Raw genomic sequence first — 25,382 nt, 5'->3', positions numbered from 1 at the left:
TTCCCACTTACAGCAAAGTTGCCTTGAGGAGAAGAGTGTGCCACTCCAAGCAACGGCGACCCGCAGGAGCAATACTGACGCCAACAGTCGCAGTGGCCGCGGCAGGAGTAGCAGCAACAGTGGCCGCAGCAGCAGCAACAGTGGCCACAGCAGCAGTAGCAGCAACAGTGGCCGCGGCAGGAGTAGCAGCAGCAGTGCCGGGCTGCACGCGGTCCTCCCCGCCATCACGATTTCTCCGTGACCCCGACGCTGCCACCGTCAGCCAGGCGGTTCCTGAGCGGAGTATTGTGTCTCTTAGCGCGTTCCCAGCGCTTAGCGGTCTAGTTAACTCTCCCTCATCTCTCGCACCCATCCCCCACCCTCTACACCCCCCCCCCTTCACTGCTCAACCCCCACCCCCTCAACACACACAGAGGCCTCAGCAACGCATGTGTATTGCTGAGCCACAGCAACCTTCTCTGTCCCCCAGTCCTCCCCACTATTCCCCTTTCACCCATCCCCTCGTCCTCCCCACTCCACCATCCCCTCGTCCTCCCCACTATTCCCCACTCCACCATCCCCTCTTCCTTCCCACCATGCCCCACTTCCCTGTCCCTATGTCCTCCCTCCATGCTCCACTCTCCGGTCTCTTTGTCCTCCCCACCATTCTCCATTCCCCCATCCCCTTGTCCCCACCATACCAAACTCCCCCGCCCCTTCGTCCTTCCCAAACATTACCTCCTCCCTTGGCCCCTCCTCCTCCCCACCATCTCTCACTTCTGTCCCCTCGTCATCCCCACAATTCCCCACTCCCTCGTCCGATACCTTCCCAAATGGTCTGATGTTCCCATCAGAAAATTGGGATAATCAAGTGATCTGATATTCCTATCACTGAAATATATTAAAAACAGTTAAAAAATGATATGAAAATATGAAAAAATATAAAAATAAACTATTCTCACGAAATGAACGGTATGGTAAACAACACAGCTCAATTCCAACGTAATTCACACAAAATAATTAAATCAAAATCTTGGAAAATTAAATTTATGAATTCAATCAGAACCATTGAAATTCAATTGTAACATATCTAGTATAGCATGTATGTTGCTCTTACATGCAACAGATGGCGCTGTTTTTCAAGAACAGCATAGTTTTACCTGTCACAGGTGTGGCATCTATACTTATACTTACAAAATAAACGGTATGGTAAACAACACAGCTCAATTCCAACACAATGTCACACAAAATAATTCACTATAAAATAAAATAAATCGAAATGTATGAAAATAAAATTTATCAATGAAATCGGAAACATTGAAATGGAATTCGTGATATATTTAGTATAGCATGCATGATGCCATTATGTGCAACAGATGGCGCTGTTTTTCAAAAACGTATGTTTTTACCTGTCACAGGGCAGGGGTTTTCATCTATATAGTAGGTATATAAAAAAGATGCGCCTATTCGAATGCAACGTTGTGTCAAAATTTCAAAGCAATCGGTAAAGAGGTTTCGAAGATTTCCCTCACATGAAAAACACATGTATATAAAAAACACAAACGTATATAAAAACCTGTTCGAATGCGAATGGAATGTTGTATGAAAATTTCAAAGCAATCGGTGAAGTACTTTTGGAGATAATCGATTTTGAACAAACAAACATTTATATATATATATATATATATATATATATATATATATATATATATATATATATATATATATATATATATATATATATATATATATATATATATATATATATATATATATATATATATATATATATATATATATATATATATGCGGAAAATCCACAGAGAAATATGAAATGAGGTGAACGTTTCGGCTTGTTAAAGCCTTTGTCAACACCAGACTGACTAAAGGAGAAGGGAGAAGGGGGGAGGATATATAGGCCGACACCTGACCAACCCATCCCTAGGGAAATAATTAACCAAGAAACAGGTAAAGCTTAGCTTAGAATGGTCAAAGAGGATTAAGCAGTCAGAGAATAAGGATGAAAGATTAAAGAAAAGCCTCATGAACACACAATATATGAATATAAAATTATAATGAGACATTCTAAGCCTCTCTATCAAAGTTTTTTCTTAAACTGTTGTGCAATATTATAACTTAACAATGGATCAAGTTTGTACATTCCAGTACTAACATTAAGAAGATTTGGACACTGCTTAGAGCAGACTCAATTAAATTCCGTTCCACGAAATCCCCACAATTGGTAATGCTTTTTGCCCCATTCCAGTTAATATTGTGATCGCATAAACTCGTATGTAGATACAATGCATTAGACGTTTGGGCAGTTCTAATACTATAAGCATGTTGTGACAACCGCAATTGTAAGGACTTTCCTGTTTCCGATCGTGCTACAGTGGGGACTCTAAGCTTCTTTTTGGGGAGCATGAAATAAACTCCTGTGAAGGTGTCCAACAAGGTGACCCCTTAGCCCGCCTCCTTTTCTGCCTAGCTATCAAAGAGGTCACTGATAGTCTGACAAGCGAGCTAAACATCTGGTACCTGGATGATGGCACTCTAGCTGGAACTCCGGAAACCATTTTGGAGGATATAAGGAAAATCCAGGAGCAGGGAGCAGCCTTAGGCCTCATTCTCAATGCATCCAAATGTGAAATAATCTCCCGCAACCCAGACATCACTGGGCAAATACAAAATGTTCTTCCAGACATTCTCGTTGTCGTGCCACCGGACTGCACTCTCCTGGGTGCCCCCATTGGCCCACCAGCAATCGAGGAGGTCCTGGTTGCAAAAATCACTGACCTAAAGAGAATGCAGGACAGGATTGACAAGATTGATGCCCATGATGCTCTCTTTCTCCTTACAAGATGCCTGTCTCTCCCTAAGTTGACCTACTTTCTGAGATGTTCTCCATCCTACAGCAGCCCTAAGTTAAATGTGTATGACACCCTTCTGAGGTCCATGCTGGTGAAAGTCCTGAACCTGCCATTGGACGACTCTCAGTGGGAGCAAGCAACCCTTCCTGTAAGACTCGGCGGCCTTGGTGTCCGCACAGCCTCCCAAATTGCTCTACCAGCCTTCCTTTCCTCCTCTCATGCATCGCACGACCTCGTCAGAGATATTTTACCTGCAACCCTGAGGGATTCAGCAGGAATACACGATCTTGCTTTCACTGAATGTTCAAATCAGTGGGATGTTCTTGCAGCCCCAGCAACCATTATAGAGCCAACAAAACAACACAAACAGTCCGGCTGGGACCACCCTCTAGTGGAAAAAGTAGCTGATGCCATGCTCGGCGCCGCAACATCAGACAAGGAGAAAGCCCGCCTCAGAGCAGTGCGTGCCTCCCATGCAGGAGACTTCCTCCTGGCAGTACCCATGTCAGCAATGGGCACGCGCCTAGATCCAGAATCCCTTCGTGTAGCAGTGGCCCTCCGCCTTGGTGCCCCAATTCACACTGAATACAAGTGTATTTGCAACAGGGTGGAAGCAGACCAATACGGACTGCATGGGTTGCATTGCGGAAGCACAAAGGGCTGGCATGCAAGACACAACGAGGTCAATGACATCATCAAGAGAAGCCTCGTCTCAGCTGGGTGCCCAGCGGAGAGAGAACCCCGCATCCTATGGGTCCAAAACCCGGATTTCCCCGCACTTCGCCCTGATGGCATCACCATATACCCATGGAAGGAGGGTAGACAGTTGGTGTGGGACTACACATGTGTATCCACCCTGGCTGACACCTATGTACACTTCGGAGCTGATCAAGCAGGTGGGGCGGCCAACCACAGGGAAACAGCAAAATCACTCAAGTACAGGCGACTGGAAGGTCAATACCTCTTTGTTCCCATAGCGTCTGAGACGCATGGCCCCTGGGGCAAGAGTGCCTTGGGATTTCTCAAGGAATTGGGTTCCAGGCTCATTGACGTCACCAGAGACCCAAGGGCTTCCAGTTTTTTATTTCAGCGTCTCAGTGTGGCGATCCAGAGGGGAAATGCTTGCTGCGTCCTCGGTTCCTGTCCAGAAGCGGAGGAGCTTCAAGAGATCCATAATCTTTAGGCATTTGTCTTGTATGTTTTGTAACTTTTAAATACACAATAAAGGAAAAAAAAAAAAAAGGGAAGGGGGTGGTAGGAGAAAAGCACACAGAAACTGTATTGGAGGGGACCTACATTCCCTCCAATGCGTTATGTGTGGTTTCCTCCGAGGCATGGGTCCCCCTTCTTCCAGCCAGAGGTGGTATATATATATATATATATATATATATATATATATATATATATATATATATATATATATATATATATATATATATATATATATATATATATATATATGTCGTACCTAGTAGCCAGAACGCACTTCTCAGCCTACTATGCAAGGCCCGATTTGCCTAATAAGCCAAGTTTTCCTGAATTAATATATTTTCTCTAATTTTTTTCTTATGAAATGATAAAGCTACCCATTTCATTATGTATGAGGTAAATTTGTTTGATTGGAGTTAAAATTAACGTAGATATATGACCGAACCTAACCAACCCTACCTAACCTAACCTAATCTATCTCTATTGGTTAGGTTAGGTCATGTAGCCGAAAACGTTAGGTTAGGTTAGGTTAGGTAGGTTAGGTAGTCGAAAAACAATTAATTCATGAAAACTTGGATTATTAGGCAAATCAAGCCATGCATAGTAGGCTGAGAAGTGTGTTCTGGCTACTAGGTACGACATATATATATATACAGGGGGTACCACGTCTGGTGCAGTTATAGGGACCCACAGCCTCAGAGAAGGGAACACAGAGCATTCAGGGAAAAACTTGCCATTTAACTCTGAATACGTAAGAGTGTTCGCTGCTCCTACCACACCCCTTTTTATGGTGTACACTTTATTATGCAAGGTTATACAGTTACATATCTGATTTTATACAAAAAATGAACATTAAGAGGACACAAAAAAAAGTTCGATTCCTAGAGGCTGTAGATTTCCTCAAACTCCTCCGACGCTGGTCAGGAACCGAGGATGCAGCGAGCGTTCCCCCACTGGATCGCGACACTGAGGCGCTGAAAGAGAAAACTTGCTGCTCTAGGGTCTCTTGTGGTGTCAATGAGCTTGGAACCAAGATCCTTAAGAAACCTTCTTGCACTCTCTCCCCATGGGCCTAGGGTCTCAGACCCTATTGGAACGAAGTTGTACCGATGATCTAATTGCCTGTACTTGGCTGACTTGTCTCTTTCTCTGCGTGTCGCCGCGGCTCCTGCTGTGCCGGCAGAGAGGTTGATGTATGTGGTTGCCAGGGTGGATACACAAGTATAGTCCCATGCCAACTGTCTGCCACCCTTCCACGGTCGCAGTGTGATTCCGTCTGGTCGGCCGGCAAAGCTAACAGAGTCACGGCTCAGTAGGTTGCGGAGCTCTCTCTCCGCTGGACACTGAGCAGAGGCAAGGCTTCTTTTAATGATGTCATTGACTTCGTCGTGTCTAGTGTGCCAACCACCAGATTTTCTGCAGTGCAGGCCATGCAATCCATATTCGTCATCATCTGCCTCGCCGCAAATACACCTATGAACAGTGTGGATAGGGGCAGCAAGACGGAGAGCGACTGCAATACGGAGCTCCTGCGGATCAAGACGTGTGCCTGTCGCAGACATAGGGACTGCCAAAAGGAAGTCCCCTGCATGGGGAGCCTGCACAGCTGTGAGGCGTGCACGATCACTGGGGGTTGTTGCTGCCTCCAGCAAAGCTGTGGCTTCTTTGTCTACAATGGGGCTGTCCCAACTGGATTGTTTCTTGGCTTTCGGCATGGCTGGTCTGAGTGCTGGGTCTGCCATGGCACCCCATTTCGTGTCGCATTCCGTGTAGTGGGGGTCCTGTATCCCCGCTACATCACTCAGGGTGTCAGGTAGAATTTCCTTAACCAGGTCATCTGATGCTGAGGAGGAAGACAGGAAGGCTGGGACAGCAATTTGGGTAGCAGTGCAGACACCCAAGCCACCGAGCCTAACAGGAAGAGTGGCTTGTTTCCACTGGCATTCGTTGAGGGAGAGGTTAACAACTTTTTCCAGCATGGTCTTCAGTAAGAGGTCATAATCTTCACGCTTTCGGCTGTCGTAAGATGGGGTGCACCTCAGAAAGTAGGTTAGCCTCGGAAGGAATAGGCATTTGGTGAGGAGATAAAAAGCATATATATATATATAGTAGTAGGCATCCTTCAGTCTCGGGAGACTATGGAGTTGCGCCCTAGTTGTTAATCCTGGAGCAGCGTCTGGTGTGACTGATGAGGCCAATCCGAGAGTGGCAGTCCATCCCACACCGAGCACAAACGAAGTCCGATTTTGGTCTGTCTTCCTTGATACCGGCTTTCCTCCTCTGTCTCTTTGCCTCCGATTCCTTGGCAAGTGACTCCTCGAACTTGGAGAGACCTCTTTGAACAGACTGCCTCCAGGCTGAACGGTCTGCAGCCTGTGTCTCCCATATAGCTAGATTGACGTCCATGGCTTTCTGGTCCCTCTTGCATACGTCTTTGTACCGTAGCTGGGGCTTGCCTGTTGGACGCTTTCCCTGCCTCAGCTCTCCGTACAGGAGATCCTTGGGGATCCTGCCGTCGCCCATTCTCACAACGTGCCCGAGCCAGCGCATTCGTCTCTGTTTCAGCATTGTGTACATGCTGGTGATTCTTGCTCTCCCCAAGACGTTGTTGTTTGTCACCTTGTCCTGCCAGGTGATGTCCAAGATGTGTCGAAGGCAGCGCATGTGGTAGGCATTCAGCTGTCTTTCCTGACGGGCGCGGAGTGTCCAAGACTCACTGCCATAAAGGAGAGTGCTCAGGACACAGGCTCTGTAAACCTGAATCTTAGAATACGCAGTTAGCCTATTGTTGGTCCACACTCTCTTTGTCAGTCTGGACATGGTAGTAGATGCCTTACTGATGCGTTTGTTTAGCTCCGTATCAAGAGAGAGGGAGTCAGGGAGAGGGAGACTCCCCCCTCTCTCTCTCTCTCTCTCTCTCTCTCTCTCTCTCTCTCTCTCTCTCTCTCTCTCTCTCTCTCTCTCTCTCTCTCTCTCTCTCTCTCTCTCTCTCTCTCTCTCTCTCTCTCTCTCTCTCTCTCTCTCTCTCTCTCTCTCTCTCTCTCTCTCTCTCTCTCTCTCTCTCTCTCTCTCTCTCTCTCTCTCTCTCTCTCTATATATATATATATATATATATACACGCACTGCTACCCAAATATATATATATATATATATATATATATATATATATATATATATATATATATATATATATATATATATATATATATATATATATATATATATATATATATATATAGAAAGAACACTTTCCCACCAGGAGACTCGAACCCTAGCCAGCACAGAAGCCTTCCAGCAACTGGCATAACTGGTACGCCTTTAACCCACTACACCACGCTCAGACCCTTAAAAGACCCTTAACCCACTGCACCACGTGGTGCAGTGGATTAAAGGCGTACCTGTTATGCCAGTTGCTGGAAGGCTTCTGTGCTGGCTAGGGTTCGAGTCTCCTGGTGGGAAAGTGTTCTTTCTATATATATATATTGTGACGATAATCTCCTTCAAGAGATTGAGCCTGCTCTTCCCTCCAAAATTACGTCTTCACAATTATATAAAAAGACTATGGAAGAAATGTCCAACAACGACAACAACACCAGCACCAGCAAGGCTTGCCAGGGTGAGCAGAAACGTATGCAACCAGCCACCTGTTCGAACTCCAACCACCAAACTACCCGTTGATCGCTACGGCTCCGCTGATTGGTCGCCGGTCTGGCTGCACCTGCACTCGCCCCCAATACTACCTGATGTCTGGGGTCGCCCCAACATCAGTCCTGAGAATGTTCCGTGCTTTCGTAGCCAGCACTCCTCCCAGCTAGACGTTAGCGTGTACTGAGAGAGGTGGTGGCTTTAAGCCAATATTCCAGCACCTCCCACTTAACTTTTGTGTTGCACTTCTTGTTATTTTGCCTTAACGTAACTTTTCATTGTGTCATTTAAGTATTCTTATTATTTTGATTCATTGATTTTATTATACATATTTGTTTGTGCATTATTTTCATGTTTTGATTTATTTAACGTAATTAAAATTTCATTGTTAAAGTTTACTTGTGTTTTGTGTGTCTTCTCCTTACCTTACCACAGACGAAGTTCCAGTTTTTTCTATTTTTTTTTTTATAACTATGTGACGAGGCCATACCCCTAGCCTTAAACAGCCGAACACCAACGCGTTACCGTCACAAGTTTTATGGGGGCCTGTCCTAGGAGCCTCACTCAGGTACTGGTGCCAAGTGGTAATTTATGGTAAGCGTATTTAACTCTGTTAACGTAGCTTTACTATTTTTCATTCAATTTCATTTTTTATAAGGTGCGGTGTATTGTGCATTACGAGAGTAACATATAGTGAAGGTGAGACAACTTTGGATTACGTGGTGACTGTAGGCCTCAGTCATACTCTTAATTGGTCATCTCTCCCTCCATGTTATTACTCGTATTTACCATCTATGTCCCTTGAATATTTCTCATTCTGACAGATCATCATATTGGTACCCTGGTACTGTGGTCTGCCCCGGGTCAAGAGTACCCAATCTTCTGCAATCTGACTGTAGGAGGACAAAGAGGGCCATAGTTCCTCTAGCTCGAACTTTAGTTGCTGAATTGGGACCTCAGCAGCAGTTCTCGTCACCAGTTGACACCTCGCACCCCTACACGTCAGTCAGAGATGATGATACATACAACGGTAGGGAATTAGCTTATTTTTTCAGAGCACAAAAGTTCGCTAATTCTGTAAGTATCATATTAAATTCAGTAGGAAAAACTTGCTTTATGTCCTATAGAGACTTGGCAAGGTATGCCTACATCCTTGGACTACCAATTTTACTTTTGAAGCATTTAACTGTTTCATTTGTTTTCGAAACTTTGTTTCATTTGTTAGTAGGATTTTCTTGCCCTTATTCTCTTACATGAGTACCGGGTACAAGATTTCCTGCGCCCTTGATTTAATTTAATCATTTAATATCTTTCACTTAACGTTAATTGTTAAAGATCACACAGGATAGGTACCAGTTGCCACGTTGTCCTGTTTCTGACATTTCATTATTGAACATTCGTGTACCTTTATTTGCTAATTTCACCATGTTTCGTCTCCAAACTTTCCGTGCAAATCCAGCAGGTGAAATAGGGACTTTAAGTCGTGCCAAGAGGACTGAACTACAAACTCTTGCACATGAGTATCAACTAGAAGTTCCCTACCAAGCCAACAAAAATGACCTACACAACCTGTTGATGGATTACTATTTAGAGCAAGGTAAGATAGACTCTGAAACTCATGAAACTTACTATATTGCAGATAAAACTGACTTGGCAACGCTGAAACTCAAACTAGAGCTGGCCAAGATTGAACGTGAGCAGCAAAGGGAAGCCCTCGAACAACAAGAACGAGCTGCTGCCATACGAAGAGAGGAACAAGAACGAGAAATCACCCTCAGAGAACGTGAAGCTGCCTTGAGGAGAGAAGAACATGAACGTGGACTCGCCCTCCAGGAACGTGAGGTTGCACTACTCCAGGAGCGGGAACGAGTACAGCTTGAAACCAAACGACGCGAGTTGGAGATGCAACGCGAACATGACAAGCAACAAGCGACTCTGGCTCTAGAGTGTCGTCAACGGGAATACACGTTGGAAACTTCACACCTCGCTCAACGACAGCAAGCTACTGCCAATCTTCCCGTCAGTTTTAATATATCACATGCAAGTAAGTTAATGCCATCCTTTGTAGAAGCAGAAGTTGATGTGTTCTTTACCACCTTTGAAACCCTTGCTAATCAACTCAGTTGGCCTGTCGACCAATGGGCCACACTTCTCAGAGTCCATCTTACAGGTAGAGCTGCAGTCACACTCAGTACTTTGGCGTCTGAGAATGACTACTACACTCTGAAACAAGCAGTGTTGGACGCCTACCTCCTCTCTACTGAAAGTTATAGAAGGAAATTTCGTGACCACCTGAAGGCAAGTACCACTACCTTCCTTGAGTTTGCTAACACGAAACGGAGGTATTTCATGAAATGGCTGGAAGCAGCACATGTCTCTACTTTTACAGAACTCGTCAACCTGATGCTTGTTGAAGAATTCTTGAGACGTGTGCCGCCTCCTGTCCGCCTCTACTTAGCAGATAAAGAAGAAACCGACTACCTGAAGTGTGCTAAGTCGGCTGACACTTACAGCCTCATCCACCGGCTGACACCTGAACCATCCTCCAGTAAGAAGTCGTGGTACAGTTACGAGAAGGTGAGCCCCGATCAAGCTGGTTCACAACTGTACTGCAAATATTGTAGACTCTATGGACATACCATAGACAAGTGTGGTAAGTCTCAATACAAGGGAACCACTGACCAACAACGACCCAAACCAACTCCTCCTAAGTCCGGTAAGCCTGTGATGAATGTTGGTGTTGATGTTAATGATCTTTCTCTTTTCAGTAACCACCTGTATACTGGAACTGTCTCTGCCAACGGTTCAAATCCGGAGGGACGTTTCAAATTGAAGATCTTGAGGGACACAGCGGCTCTACAATCGATCATCTTGAAGTCGGCTGTGCCCAACATAGTCTACACCGGGGAAACAGTCTTCATCACTGACCTCACTGCTACCACTCCATACCCTCTCGCCAGAGTCCACCTGGATTGTCCCTACGTGAACGGGGAAGTCCAAGTCGCCGTCAGGGAAAAGCCTTTTCCCATGCCTGGAGTGCAACTTCTCCTAGGCAACGACTTGGCAGAAGACCTGCAACCGACCAACCTGATCGTCATGGACAAACCCCAGGTGTGTAACTCTGTGCCCATAAATCCTATTCTCGAGTATGTTCCAGCAGAGGTTCAAGAGAGTGATGAAGTTTCTCCTCCGGTTCTCGTGACCACCCGTGCACAAGCCGCACGTCCACAGCCAGCTGACTCTACTGCTACCGCTGTCCCTCAAGACCCTCAGAAACTACCCCCGCATCTGACCAAGTTGGAGTTCCGTAAGTTGCAGAGGGAAGATCTTACTTTAACACCATTGTTTTTCCAGGCTGAGACTCAACCCGACAGTATTCCTGGGTTCTTCCTAGAGAACGACTTGCTCTACCGCAGATATAGACCCAGTAAACTGAAGGAGGAGGACGATTGGGCCAACACCGAACAACTTGTGATTCCCACCAGCCTGCGGCCCACTATTCTACACCTGGCCCACGGAGCATTCTCCCACTACGGCTTCAACAAGACTTACCATGGGATTCGTCAAGACTACTACTGGCCAGGTATGGTAAACAACGTCAAACAGTACGTAAAACAGTGTCATACATGTCAGATGGCAGGCAAACCGAACGTCTCCATTCCCAGAGCACCACTGATTCCCATACAGGTGTCTGCGGAACCTTTCCACAGACTCATAATAGACTGTGTTGGTCCTTTACCTCGGACCAGTTCAGGTAACGCCTACATCCTAACCATCCTGTGTCCTACCACCAGATTTCCCATAGCAGTTCCAGTGAAGAACATCACGGCTGCTACGGTTATCAAACATCTATTGAAGATCTTCACTCAATACGGATTTCCCAGGGAGATTCAAAGTGACTGTGGCACCAACTTCACCAGTGATCTCTTCAAAAGGACACTGGAGGAGTTCAACATCAAACAGGTATTGTCCAGCCCCTATCATCCTGCTTCACAGGGTTCTCTTGAACGTAGTCATCAGACCATCAAAGCACTCTTGAAAAAGTTTTGTAGTGAAACCTCAAAGGATTGGGATAAGCAGATTGACCTAATAATGTGTATTTTCAGAAGTCTCCCCAATGAGTCCCTAGGAGTATCTCCTTATGAGATGCTCTACGGCCGTAAGTGCCGTACTCCCCTTAAGGCTTTCAAAGACTCTCTCAGAGATGCCACCTTCAGTGAGCATCAGAATGTGCCCCAGTTTCTTCAAAACCTTCAACACATTCTAGAGAGAGTCCACCGCTTTGCCCATGATAATCTATTGAAAGCCCAGGTGAGAATGAAGACTCATTACGACCAGACCAGCAAAGTAAGAAAATTCAAGCCGGGAGACTTCGTCCTTGCTTATTTCCCTATCCCAGGTTCACCTTTACAGAACAGATTTTCAGGACCCTACTGCGTCAAAGAGTGCAGGAATAATAATAATTATGTGATAGAGACTCCAGATAGGCGGCGGAAGACCCAGCTGTGCCACGTCAACCTCCTGAAGCAATATAATGGTACTCCTCCCACTGTCTTGATTAATTGTTCTACCTTCACAGAACCCTACATCCACAGTGAGACCATCCCGGCTTCTTCTCCCGAAAGCACTGACAAGGAGTCGGCGCTTTCTAATTCCAAAATCCTTAATGATCTTCCCAAATGCTTTCAGGATAATAATCGTGCTCCTATGCCCTCTTCTAATTCCACTCTCACCTCGTCAGATAAGCCCTTCATCCTCCATGTCGACGCCAATGGTACCGACGTGGGTGGTGTCGTGATGCAGCAACGAGGCGAGAAGAATTCACCTGTCAGCAACTACTGCTACAAGGAACGACGGAACAATTGGCAAGGAGCTACTCTTCCTCATCCTGAAGCTTCAGCACTTCACTCCACACCTGAAAAGTGCTCGGTCCACCATCAATACGGACCACACCACCCTACACCTCCTGCAGCACGCCCACTTCTCATCTCAACGTCTTCTACTATGGGCTTGCTAACTGCAGAAATTCAACCTGGAGACACGCTATACCAAGAGTCTGACAACATCTTAGCCCATGATCTCTCCAGAGTTTATGAAGTAGAAGCAACTCCATCCATTACTCCACCACATAACGACGTACTTCTTCCAGAACCGCAGGCTTCGGGGGAGAGTTGTGACGATAATCTCCTTCAAGAGATTGAGCCTGCTCTTCCCTCCAAAATTACGTCTTCACAATTATATAAAAAGACTATGGAAGAAATGTCCAACAACGACAACAACACCAGCACCAGCAAGGCTTGCCAGGGTGAGCAGAAACGTATGCAACCAGCCACCTGTTCGAACTCCAACCACCAAACTACCCGTTGATCGCTACGGCTCCGCTGATTGGTCGCCGGTCTGGCTGCACCTGCACTCGCCCCCAATACTACCTGATGTCTGGGGTCGCCCCAACATCAGTCCTGAGAATGTTCCGTGCTTTCGTAGCCAGCACTCCTCCCAGCTAGACGTTAGCGTGTACTGAGAGAGGTGGTGGCTTTAAGCCAATATTCCAGCACCTCCCACTTAACTTTTGTGTTGCACTTCTTGTTATTTTGCCTTAACGTAACTTTTCATTGTGTCATTTAAGTATTCTTATTATTTTGATTCATTGATTTTATTATACATATTTGTTTGTGCATTATTTTCATGTTTTGATTTATTTAACGTAATTAAAATTTCATTGTTAAAGTTTACTTGTGTTTTGTGTGTCTTCTCCTTACCTTACCACAGACGAAGTTCCAGTTTTTTCTATTTTTTTTTATAACTATGTGACGAGGCCATACCCCTAGCCTTAAACAGCCGAACACCAACGCGTTACCGTCACAATATATATATATATATATATATATATATATATATATATATATATATATATATATATATATATATATATATATATATATATATATATATATATATATATGTCGTACCTAGTAGTCAGAACGCACTTCTCAGCCTACTATGCAAGGCCCGATTTGCCTAATAAGCCAAGTTTTCAAGAATTAATTTTTTTGACTACCTAACCTAACCTAACCTAACTTTTTCGGCCACCTAACCTAACCTAACCTATAAAGATAGGTTAGGTTAGGTTAGGTAGGGTTGGTTAGTTTCGGTCATATATCTACGTTAATTTTAACTCCATTAAAAAAAAAATGACCTCATACGTAATGAAATGGGTAGCTTTATCATTTCATAAGAAAAAAATTAGAGAAAATATATTAATTCAGGAAAACTTGGCTTATTAGGCAAATCGGGCCTTGCATAGTAGGCTGAGAAGTGCGTTCTGGCTACTAGGTACGACATATATATATATATGTAGACATATATTATTAAATATGACCGAAAAAGTAAGATTAATAATTCTAACACGAATTTTCTCGATCTTTCATATGTTTCTTTTCACTGTTGATGGTAATTCAAAAATCAATTCTCCAAAATTCATTTTTATTTCTAGTCTGACGCGACACTTGAGCGCGTTTCGTGAAACTTATTATATTTTCAAAGACTTTAGTTTACACACACACAACTGAACTATAACTGAATAGAGCTTAAACATCTTCGATTTTCATACCTGCATTTGGGTGAGGTGATATGTTACAACAGTTTTGGATGAGGTGAAAAAACACAAGACAGAACACGAAATAATGGGTATTGAAGGTAAGAATGGAAGTAATTGCAGAGGGCCTATTGGCCCATATTTTTTGATGCTTCTATATTGGAGCGGAGTCTTGAAGTGGGTAGAATATAGTTGTGCATTAATTGGCTGTTGATTGCTGGTGTTGACTTCTTGATGTGTAGTGCCTCGCAGATGTCAAGCCGCCTGCTATCGTTGTATCTATTGATGATTTCTGTGTTGTTTGCTAAGATTTCTCTGGTGATGGTTTGGTTGTGGGAAGAGATTATATGTTCCTTAATGGAGCCCTGTTGCTTATGCATCGTTAAACGGCTGTAAAGAGATGTTGTTGTCTTGCCTATATACTTGCCTATATATTTCTTGGCGTTCACAGTTTCGATCAATTTATTGACCTTTGCTTTCAATTCCGAAATGAAAGCAAAGGTCAACATATTGATCAAAACTGTGAACGCCAAGAAATCCGGACTCCACCTGCCAAAGATTATTGGGGAATACAAACCTGGATACGCGTATGGAAATGTCAAGACACATAAGCCTGGAAACCCACTTCGGCCAATCATCAGCCAGATACCCCACACCCATGTACAGACTGGCGAAACGACTCAACGGCATGTACAACTCCTTATGTCCCTTGCGCCTTCAGCCTGAAGTCTCCAAAGGAATTTGTTGACTTACTGCGGGGAACACGGGCCACAGGGATAAGAGCCTCGTTGGACGTAGAATCACTGTTTACCAACCTGGTTGATACCTGGTTGATGGGGTTCTGGGAGTTCTTCTACTCCCCAAGCCCGGCCCGAGGCCAGGCTCGACTTGTGAGAGTTTGGTCCACCAGGCTGTTGCTTGGAGCGGCCCGCAGGCCCACATACCCACCACAGCCCGGTTGGTCCGGCACTCCTTGGAGGAATAAATCTAGTTTCCTCTTGAAAATGTCCACGGTTGTTCCGGCAATATTTCTTATGCTTGCTGGGAGGACGTTGAACAACCGCGGACCTCTGATGTTTATACAGTGTTCTCTGATTGTGCCTATGGCACCTCTGCTCTTCATTGGTTCTATTCTACATTTTCTTCCATGTCGTTCACTCCAGTACGTTGTTATTTTACTGTGTAGATTTGGTACTTGGCCCTCCAGTATCTTCCAGGTGTATATTATTTGATATCTCTCTCGTCTTCTTTCTAGTGAGTACATTTGGAGGGCTTTGAGACGATCCCAATAATTTAGGTGCTTTATTGCGTCTATGCGTGCCGTATATGTTCTCTGTATTCCCTCTATTTCAGCAATCTCTCCTGCTTTGAAGGGGGAAGTGAGTACTGAGCAGTACTCAAGACGGGACAACACAAGTGCCTTGAAGAGTACAACCATTGTGATGGGATCCCTGGATTTGAAAGTTCTCGTAATCCATCCTATCATTTTTCTGGCTGTCGCAATATTTGCTTGGTTATGCTCCTTAAACGTTAGGTCGTCAGACATTATTATTCCCAAATCCTTTACATGCTGTTTTCCTACTATGGGTACATTTGATTGTGTTTTGTACTCTGTATTATGTTTAAGGTCCTCATTTTTACCGTACCTGAGTACCTGGAATTTATCACTGTTAAACATCATGTTATTTTCTGATGCCCAGTCGAAAACTTTATTAATATCAGCTTGAAGTTTTTCAATGTCCTCAGCCGAGGTATATATAGTATAAATCATACTGATTTTTGTGTCATCTGCAAAGGATGATACGAAGCTGTGACTTGTATTTTTGTCTATATCAGATATGAGAATAAGGAAAAGCAGTGGTGCAAGGACTGTACCCTGAGGTACAGAGCTTTTCACTGCACTTGGACTAGATTTTATATGGTTGACAGTTACTCGCTGAGTCCTGTTTGACAGAAAACTGAGTATCCAGCGTCCTACTTTACCGGTTATTCCCATTGACTTCATTTTGTGTGCTATCACGCCATGGTCACATTTATCGAAGGCCTTTGCGAAGTCCGTGTATATCACATCAGCATTCTGTTTCTCTTCTAATGCCTCAGTGACTTTGTCGTAGTGCTCAAGTAGCTGTGAGAGGCACGATCTTCCCGCTCGAAATCCATGTTGGCCTGGGTTATGAAGGTCATTGGTCTCCATGAAATTGGTGACCTGACTCCTAATCACTCTCTCAAATACTTTTATGATGTGCGATGTTAGTGCAACTGGTCTATAATTTTTTGCCAATGCTTTGCTCCCTCCCTTGTGTAGAGGGGCTATGTCTGCTACTTTAAGTGCATCTGGTATCTCCCCCGTGTCCAAGCTCTTCCTCCACACTATACTGAGTGCCTGTGCTACCGGCACTTTGCATTTCTTTATAAATATTGAATTCCATGAGTCTGGACCTGGGGCCGAGTGCATGGGCATGTTTTCAATTTCTTTTTCAAAATTTAGTGCGCTCGTGTTTATATCAGTTATATTTACAGGGGTTTGAATATCCCGCATAAAGAAATTGTCTGGATCTTCCACCTTCATGTTGTTTATTGGAGTGCTAAACATGTCCTCATACTGCTTTTTTAGGATTTCACTAATTTCTTTGTCATCCTCCGTGTATGAACCTTCACTTGTACGAATAGGTCCAATACTGGCAGTGGTTTTTGCTTTTGATTTCGCATATGAGAAGAAATATTTTGGATTTTTCTTTATTTCCTGAATTGCTTTCTGTTCTAACTGCCTTTCTTCAGTTTCATATGAGTGTTTCAATTTCCGCTCGATTTCTTCAATCTCCCTATTTAAATTATTCCTTCTTTGACGGGAAATTCGTGTCTGCATAAGCAGTTCCGTTATTTTTTTCCTGCGTTTAAAGTGTCGTCTGCGTTTCTCTTTCTACGTTAGATCTCTTTCTGGCTTTCCTCAAAGGAACATGTTTCAGACAGACTTGATACGCTTCTGAAGTAAGTTTTTCTATTCCTTCTGTAGGACTTGTATTATTTAGAACAGTTCCCCATGGAATGTTTGTAAGTTCCCTGTTTATTATCTCCCAGTCTATCCTTTTATTATTAAACGTACCTGTGGATGAAACAATCGGGATGATAGCGGACAGAGTGTATCGTGATCCGGCCTGTACTCCTCTTGACATACCAGAAAACATTCTAAGGAAACTACTCCAAGCTTGTACAAAAGAGGCACCCTTCTTGAGCCCGGATGGGCACATGTATAAGCAAGTAGATGGGGTCGCCATAGGTTCTCCCCTAGGTGTCCTGTTTGCGAACTTCTACAGGGGTGCCATCGAGCAAAAAGTCTTAGTCGACATGAACTTGAAACCGGCCATATACTGCAGGTATGTTGACGACATTTTTACACAGGTACCTGATGTCAGACATTTGCAGGAGCTGAAGGAGGCATTTGAACAGAATTCTGTGTTGCAGTTTCAGTTACGAGATGGAGACGGATGGGAAGCTGCCCTTTCTAGATGTAACAGTCATGGAAAGGAGCGGAGGTTTCCACACTGCAGTCTACACTAAGGAAACAAACATAGGAATGTGCCTTAAATGCCAACAGTGACTGCCCAGACAGGTACAAGAGGAGTGTTGTTAACGCTTATGTCGACCGTGCTCTCAGCCACAGCTCAGGATGGAAGCAAGTCGACGAAGAACTCTGTAGGGTAAGGCAGGTCATAGTCAACAACGGCTTCTCCAATGGTTTCGCTATTGGCCCAGATGGAATATCACCATGGATACTAAAGGAAAGAGCAGAAGCACTGTGCCTGCAACTCTCCATGGTGTATAACAAATCACTGGTAACAGGTGAACTACCAGATATTTGGAAGGCTGCAAATATAGTCTCGATATACAAGAAGGTGGATAGACAGGAGGCACTGAACTACAGGCCAGTGTCCATAACTTGCATACCATGCAAGCTAATGGAGAAAATTGTGCGAAAAAAGGTAGTCAAACATCTGGAGCAAAGGAACTTTGTGTCACAACACCAACATGGTTTATGGGATGATAAGTCTTGCCTCACAGGATTAATGGAATTTTACGACCAGGCAACAAGTATCAGACAAGAAAGAGAGGGGTGGGCAGACTGCATATTTTTGGATTGCCAGAAAGCCTTTGACACAGTGCCACACCGGAGACTAGTGCAAAAGCTAGAGCTATAGGCAGGAGTGAAAGGGAAGATACTCCATTGGATAAGGGAGTACCTAAGTAACAGAAGACAGCGAGTCACTGTGAGGGGTGACGTCTCAGATTGGCGAGACGTCACCAGTTGGGTCCCGCAGGGGTCAGTCCTTGGACCCATACTGTTTCTTATATATGTAAATGATCTTCCAGATGGTATAGAATCATTCCTCTCATTGTTTGTTGATGATGCAAAAATTATGAGGAAGATTAAGACGGAGGAAGATAGTATGAGACTACAAGATGACCTAGACAGACTGCATGAATGGTCCAACAAATGGCTACTAAAATTCAACTCGAGTAAATGTAAGGTAATGAAACTAGGCAGTGGAAACAGGAGGCCAGTCACAGGATACAGAATGGGAGATGAAGTTCTTCATGAAACAGACAGAGAGTAGGATCTAAGAGTTGATATCACACTAACCCTGTCTCCTGAAGCCCAAATAAAAATAATTACGTCTGCAACATATGCGAGGCTGGCTAACATCAGAACAGCCTTCAGGAACCTGTTTAAGGAATCTTTCAGAATCTTGTATACCATATATGTAAGATTAATAATGGAGTATGCGGGCCCAGCATGGAGCCCGAACCTTGTCAAGCACAAGACGAAGCTGGAAAAAGTACAGAGGTATGCCACTAGAATAATCCTAGAACTAAGAGGCATGAGTTACGATAAAAGGCTGCGGGAAATGCACCTTACGACACTGGACAGAAGACATAAGAGTTAGGGGAGACATGATCACTATCTACAAAATCCTCAGGGGAATTGATAGGGTAGATAAGTATAAACTATTCAACACGGGTGGTACGCGAACAAGGGGACACAGGTGGAAACTGAGTACCCAAATGAGCCACAGGGACGTTAAAAAGAACTTTTTCAGTATCAGAGTAGTTAACAGGTAGAATACATTAGGAAATGATGTGGTGAAGGCTGAGTCCATACACAGTTTCAAATGTAGATATGATAGAGCCCAATAGGCTCAGGAATCTGTACACCAGTTGATTGACGGTTGAGAGGCGGGACCAAAGAGCCATAGCTCAACCCCAGCAAGCACAACTAGGTGAATACACACACACACACAGGCGTCACCCCCATAACCCATAACACATGATCACTGGTGCAGGGAAGACCTCTGAATCCTGTGACACACTTAACTCTCTCGTCTCCCACCAGTGTTAACGTGTGACACAGTCAACCACGAGTGTTAGAGTTAGAGTTAGAGTGAGAGTGAGTGAGAGAGAGAGAGAGAGAGAGAGAGAGAGAGAGAGAGAGAGAGAGAGAGAGAGAGAGAGAGAGAGAGAGAGAGAGAGAGAGAGAGAGAGAGAGAGAGAGAGGAGAGAGAGAGAGAGAGAGAGAGAGAGAGAGAGAGAGAGAGAGAGAGAGAGAGAGAGAGAGAGAGAGAGAGAGAGAGAGAGGAGAGAGAGAGAGAGAGAGAGAGGAGAGAGAGAGAGAGAGAGAGAGAGAGAGAGAGAGAGAGAGAGAGAGAGAGAGAGAGAGAGAGAGAGAGAGAGAGAGAGAGAGAGAGAGAGAGAGAGAGAGGAGAGAGAGAGAGAGAGAGAGAGAGAGAGAGAGAGAGAGAGAGAGAGGAGAGAGAGAGAGAGAGAGAGAGAGAGAGAGAGAGAGAGAGAGAGAGAGAGAGAGAGAGAGAGAGAGAGAGAGAGAGCGAGAGAGAGAACCGTTGACATTGTTGTGGCTTAGTGGCATCAAAGCCGCTCCATGTTAACTGTTCCTTGGACTGTCATACGCTGGTCGTGTGAGGTAACGTGATGGCTGGGACTTGCACGCTATTGATGAGGTACATACACTTGAAGTGTGAGGCTTGTCTAATGGTGGGAGGGACCACCGTGGTCCACATGCCTGCTGGCGTCCCGCTGCAGCTGGCTCTCTCACGCTAATATTGTCTGACTCTCTAGAACGATGCTCGCTGGTCAGTCTCAGTGTGTTGTGGTCTCTGCTGGTGGATGGTAACGGGTCGATGGTCACAATGTTTCTCTCAACCTATCAACCCTACTCTCAACCACACTCTCAACCACCGTCTCAACCACACTCTCAACCACCGTCTCAACCACACTCTCAACCACCGTCTCAACCACACTCTCAACCACCGTCTCAACCACACTCTCAACCACCGTCTCAACCACACTCTCAACCACACTCTCAACCACCGTCTCAACCACACTCTCAACCACACTCTCAACCACCGTCTCAACCACACTCTCAACCACCGTCTCAACCACACTCTCAACCACCGTCTCAACCACACTCTCAACCACACTCTCAACCACACTCTCAACCACACTCTCAACCACACTCTCAACCACACTCTCAACCACCGTCTCAACCACACTCTCAACCACACTCTCAACCACACTCTCAACCACCGTCTCAACCACACTCTCAACCACCGTCTCAACCACACTCTCAACCATCGTCTCAACCACACTCTCAACCACCGTCTCATCCACACTCTCAACCACCGTCTCAACCACACTCTCAACCACACTCTCAACCACCGTCTCAACCACACTCTCAACCACCGTCTCAACCACACTCTCAACCATCGTCTCAACCACACTCTCAACCACACTCTCAACCACCGTCTCAACCATCGTCTCAACCACCGTCTCAACCACACTCTCAACCACCGTCTCAACCACACTCTCAACCACCGTCTCAACCACACTCTCAACCATCGTCTCAACCACACTCTCAACCATCGTCTCAACCACCGTCTCAACCACACTCTCAACCACCGTCTCAACCACACTCTCAACCACCGTCTCAACCATCGTCTCAACCACCGTCTCAACCACACTCTCAACCACCGTCTCAACCACACTCTCAACCACACTCTCAACCACCGTCTCAACCACACTCTCAACCACCGTCTCAACCACACTCTCAACCACCGTCTCAACCACACTCTCAACCACACTCTCAACCACCGTCTCAACCACACTCTCAACCATCGTCTCAACCACACTCTCAACCACACTCTCAACCACCGTCTCAACCACACTCTCAACCACCGTCTCATCCACCGTCTCAACCACACTCTCAACCACACTCTCAACCATCGTCTCAACCACACTCTCAACCACCGTCTCAACCACACTCTCAACCATCGTCTCAACCACACTCTCAATCACCGTCTCAACCACACTCTCAACCACCGTCTCAACCACCGTCTCAACCACACTCTCAACCACCGTCTCAACCACACTCTCAACCACCGTCTCAACCACCGTCTCAACCACACTCTCAACCACACTCTCAACCACCGTCTCAACCACACTCTCAACCACCGTCTCAACCACACTCTCAACCACCGTCTCAACCACACTCTCAACCACACTCTCAACCACCGTCTCAACCACACTCTCAACCACCGTCTCAACCACACTCTCAACCACCGTCTCAACCACACTCTCAACCACACTCTCAACCACCGTCTCAACCACACTCTCAACCACCGTCTCAACCACACTCTCAACCACCGTCTCAACCACACTCTCAACCACACTCTCAACCACCGTCTCAACCACACTCTCAACCACCGTCTCAACCACACTCTCAACCACCGTCTCAACCACACTCTCAACCACACTCTCAACCACCGTCTCAACCACACTCTCAACCACACTCTCAACCACCGTCTCAACCACACTCTCAACCACCGTCTCAACCACACTCTCAACCACCGTCTCAACCACCGTCTCAACCACACTCTCAACCACCGTCTCAACCACACTCTCAACCACCGTCTCAACCACACTCTCAACCACCGTCTCAACCACACTCTCAACCACACTCTCAACCACCGTCTCAACCACACTCTCAACCATCGTCTCAACCACACTCTCAACCACACTCTCAACCACCGTCTCAACCACACTCTCAACCACCGTCTCATCCACCGTCTCAACCACACTCTCAACCACACTCTCAACCATCGTCTCAACCACACTCTCAACCACCGTCTCAACCACACTCTCAACCATCGTCTCAACCACACTCTCAATCACCGTCCCTCAACCACACTCTCAACCACCGTCTCAACCCACCGTCTCAACCACACTCTCAACCACCGTCTCAACCACACTCTCAACCACCGTCCTCAACCACCGTCTCAACCACACTCTCAACCACACTCTCAACCACCGTCTCAACCACACTCTCAACCACCGTCTCAACCACACTCTCAACCACCGTCTCAACCACACTCTCAACCACACTCTCAACCACCGTCTCAACCACACTCTCAACCACCGTCTCAACCACACTCTCAACCACCGTCTCAACCACACTCTCAACACACTCTCAACCACCGTCTCAACCACACTCTCAACCACCGTCTCAACCACACTCTCAACCACCGTCTCAACCACACTCTCAACCACACTCTCAACCACACTCTCAACCACACCTCATCAAAACCACCGTCTCAACCACACTCTCACCACCGTCTCAACCACACTCTCAACCACACTCTCACAACCACCTCTCAACAACACTCTTCAACCACCGATCAACCACCGTCCAACCACACTACCTCAACCACACTCTCAACCACCGTCTTCAACCACACTCTCAACCACCGTCTCAACCAACACCTCTCAACCACCGTCTCAACCACACTCCTCAACCACACGTCTCAACCACCCCGTCTCAACCACACCGTCTCAACCACACTCGTCTCCAACCACACTCTCAACCACCCTTCGTCAACCACCCCTCAACCACCTCTCACCACACGTCTCAACCACACTCTCAACCACCGTCTCAACCACACTCTCAACCACCGTCTCAACCACACTCTCAACCACCGTCTCAACCACACTCTCAACCACACTCTCAACCACCGTCTCAACCACACTCTCACCACCGTCTCACCACACTCTCAACCACCGTCTCAACCACACTCTCAACCACACTCTCAACCACCGTCTCAACCACACTCTCAACCACACTCTCAACCACCGTCTCAACCACACTCTCAACCACCGTCTCAACCACCTCTCAACCACCGTCTCAACCACACGTCTCAACCACACTCTCAACCACCGTCTCAACCACACTCTCAACCACCGTCTCAACCACACTCTCAACCACCCGTCTCAACCACACTCTCAACCACAACTCTCAACCACCGTCTCAACCACACTCTCAACCATCGTCTCAACCACACTCTCAACCACACTCTCAACCCACCGTCTCAACCACACTCTCAACCACCGTCTCATCCACCGTCTCAACCACACTCTCAACCACACTCTCAACCACTCGTCTCAACCACACTCTCAACCACCGTCTCAACCACACTCTCAACCATCCGTCTCAACCACACTCTCAATCCACCGTCTCAACCACACTCTCAACCACACGTCTCAACCACCGTCTCAACCACACTCTCAACCACCGTCTCAACCACACTCTCAACCACCGTCTCAACCACCGTCTCAACCACACTCTCAACCACACTCTCAACCACCGTCTCAACCACACTCTCAACCACCGTCTCAACCACACTCTCAACCACCGTCTCAACCACACTCTCAACCACACTCTCAACCACCGTCTCAACCACACTCTCAACCACCGTCTCAACCACACTCTCAACCACCGTCTCAACCACACTCTCAACCACACTCTCAACCACCGTCTCAACCACACTCTCAACCACCGTCTCAACCACACTCTCAACCACCGTCTCAACCACACTCTCAACCACACTCTCAACCACCGTCTCAACCACACTCTCAACCACCGTCTCAACCACACTCTCAACCACCGTCTCAACCACACTCTCAACCACACTCTCAACCACCGTCTCAACCACACTCTCAACCACACTCTCAACCACCGTCTCAACCACACTCTCAACCACCGTCTCAACCACACTCTCAACCACCGTCTCAACCACCGTCTCAACCACACTCTCAACCACCGTCTCAACCACACTCTCAACCACACTCTCAACCACCGTCTCAACCACACTCTCAACCATCGTCTTTACCACACTCTCAACCACCGTCTCAACCACACTCTCAACCACCGTCTCAACCACCGTCTCGACCACACTCTCAACCACCGTCTCAACCACACTCTCAACCACACTCTCAACCATCGTCTTAACCACACTCTCAACCACCGTCTCAACCACACTCTCAACCACCGTCTCAACCACCGTCTCGACCACACTCTCAACCACCGTCTCAACCACACTCTCAACCATCGTCTCAACCACACTCTCAACCACACTCTCAACCACCGTCTCAACCACACTCTCAACCACCGTCTCAACCACCGTCTCAACCACACTCTCAACCACACTCTCAACCATCGTCTCAACCACACTCTCAACCACCGTCTCAACCACACTCTCAACCATCGTCTCAACCACACTCTCAATCACCGTCTCAACCACACTCTCAACCACTGTCTCAACCACCGTCTCAACCACACTCTCAACCACCGTCTCAACCACACTCTCAACCACCGTCTCAACCACCGTCTCAACCACAATCTCAACCACACTCTCAACCACCGTCTCAACCACACTCTCAACCACCGTCTCAACCACACTCTCAACCACCGTCTCAACCACACTCTCAACCACACTCTCAACCACCGTCTCAACCACACTCTCAACCACTGTCTCAACCACACTCTCAACCACCGTCTCAACCACACTCTCAACCACCGTCTCAACCACACTCTCAACCACCGTCTCAACCACACTCTCAACCACCGTCTCAACCACACTCTCAACCATCGTCTCAACCACACTCTCAACCACCGTCTCAACCACACTCTCAACCACCGTCTCAACCACACTCTCAACCACCGTCTCAACCACACTCTCAAC

At 46.3% G+C, this 25,382-nt stretch overlaps 1 protein-coding gene across 1 annotated transcript; it reads right to left on the bottom strand.

The window, feature by feature from the left end:
• Window positions 1–7: 7 nt before the first annotated feature.
• On the bottom strand, window positions 8–24,749 carry LOC138368888 (fap1 adhesin-like). Its single transcript, XM_069331603.1, has 2 exons — window positions 24,452–24,749; window positions 8–273 (listed from the first exon to the last, which is right to left on the bottom strand). Exons 1-2 carry the CDS (start codon window positions 24,747–24,749, stop codon window positions 8–10), a joined length of 564 nt encoding a protein of 187 aa, XP_069187704.1.
• Window positions 24,750–25,382: the final 633 nt, after the last annotated feature.

The sequence above is a fragment of the Procambarus clarkii genome, chromosome 26 (assembly GCF_040958095.1).
Source record: "Procambarus clarkii isolate CNS0578487 chromosome 26, FALCON_Pclarkii_2.0, whole genome shotgun sequence".
Classification (NCBI taxonomy): Eukaryota; Metazoa; Arthropoda; class Malacostraca; order Decapoda; family Cambaridae; genus Procambarus; species Procambarus clarkii.
Note: the sequence above shows the minus strand (reverse complement) of the source record. Positions and strands in the feature narration are given on the sequence as shown.

Bases quoted from the DNA above. Each gene is read 5' to 3' on its own strand.
- LOC138368888 (XM_069331603.1), bottom strand. From the start codon at position 24,749: ATGGTTGAGAGTGTGGTTGAGACGGTGGTTGAGAGTGTGGTCGAGACG. The intron at 274-24,451 runs GTGTGGTTGAGA...TACTCCGCTCAG, and splicing joins GGTTGAGACGGTGGTTGAGA to GAACCGCCTGGCTGACGGTG.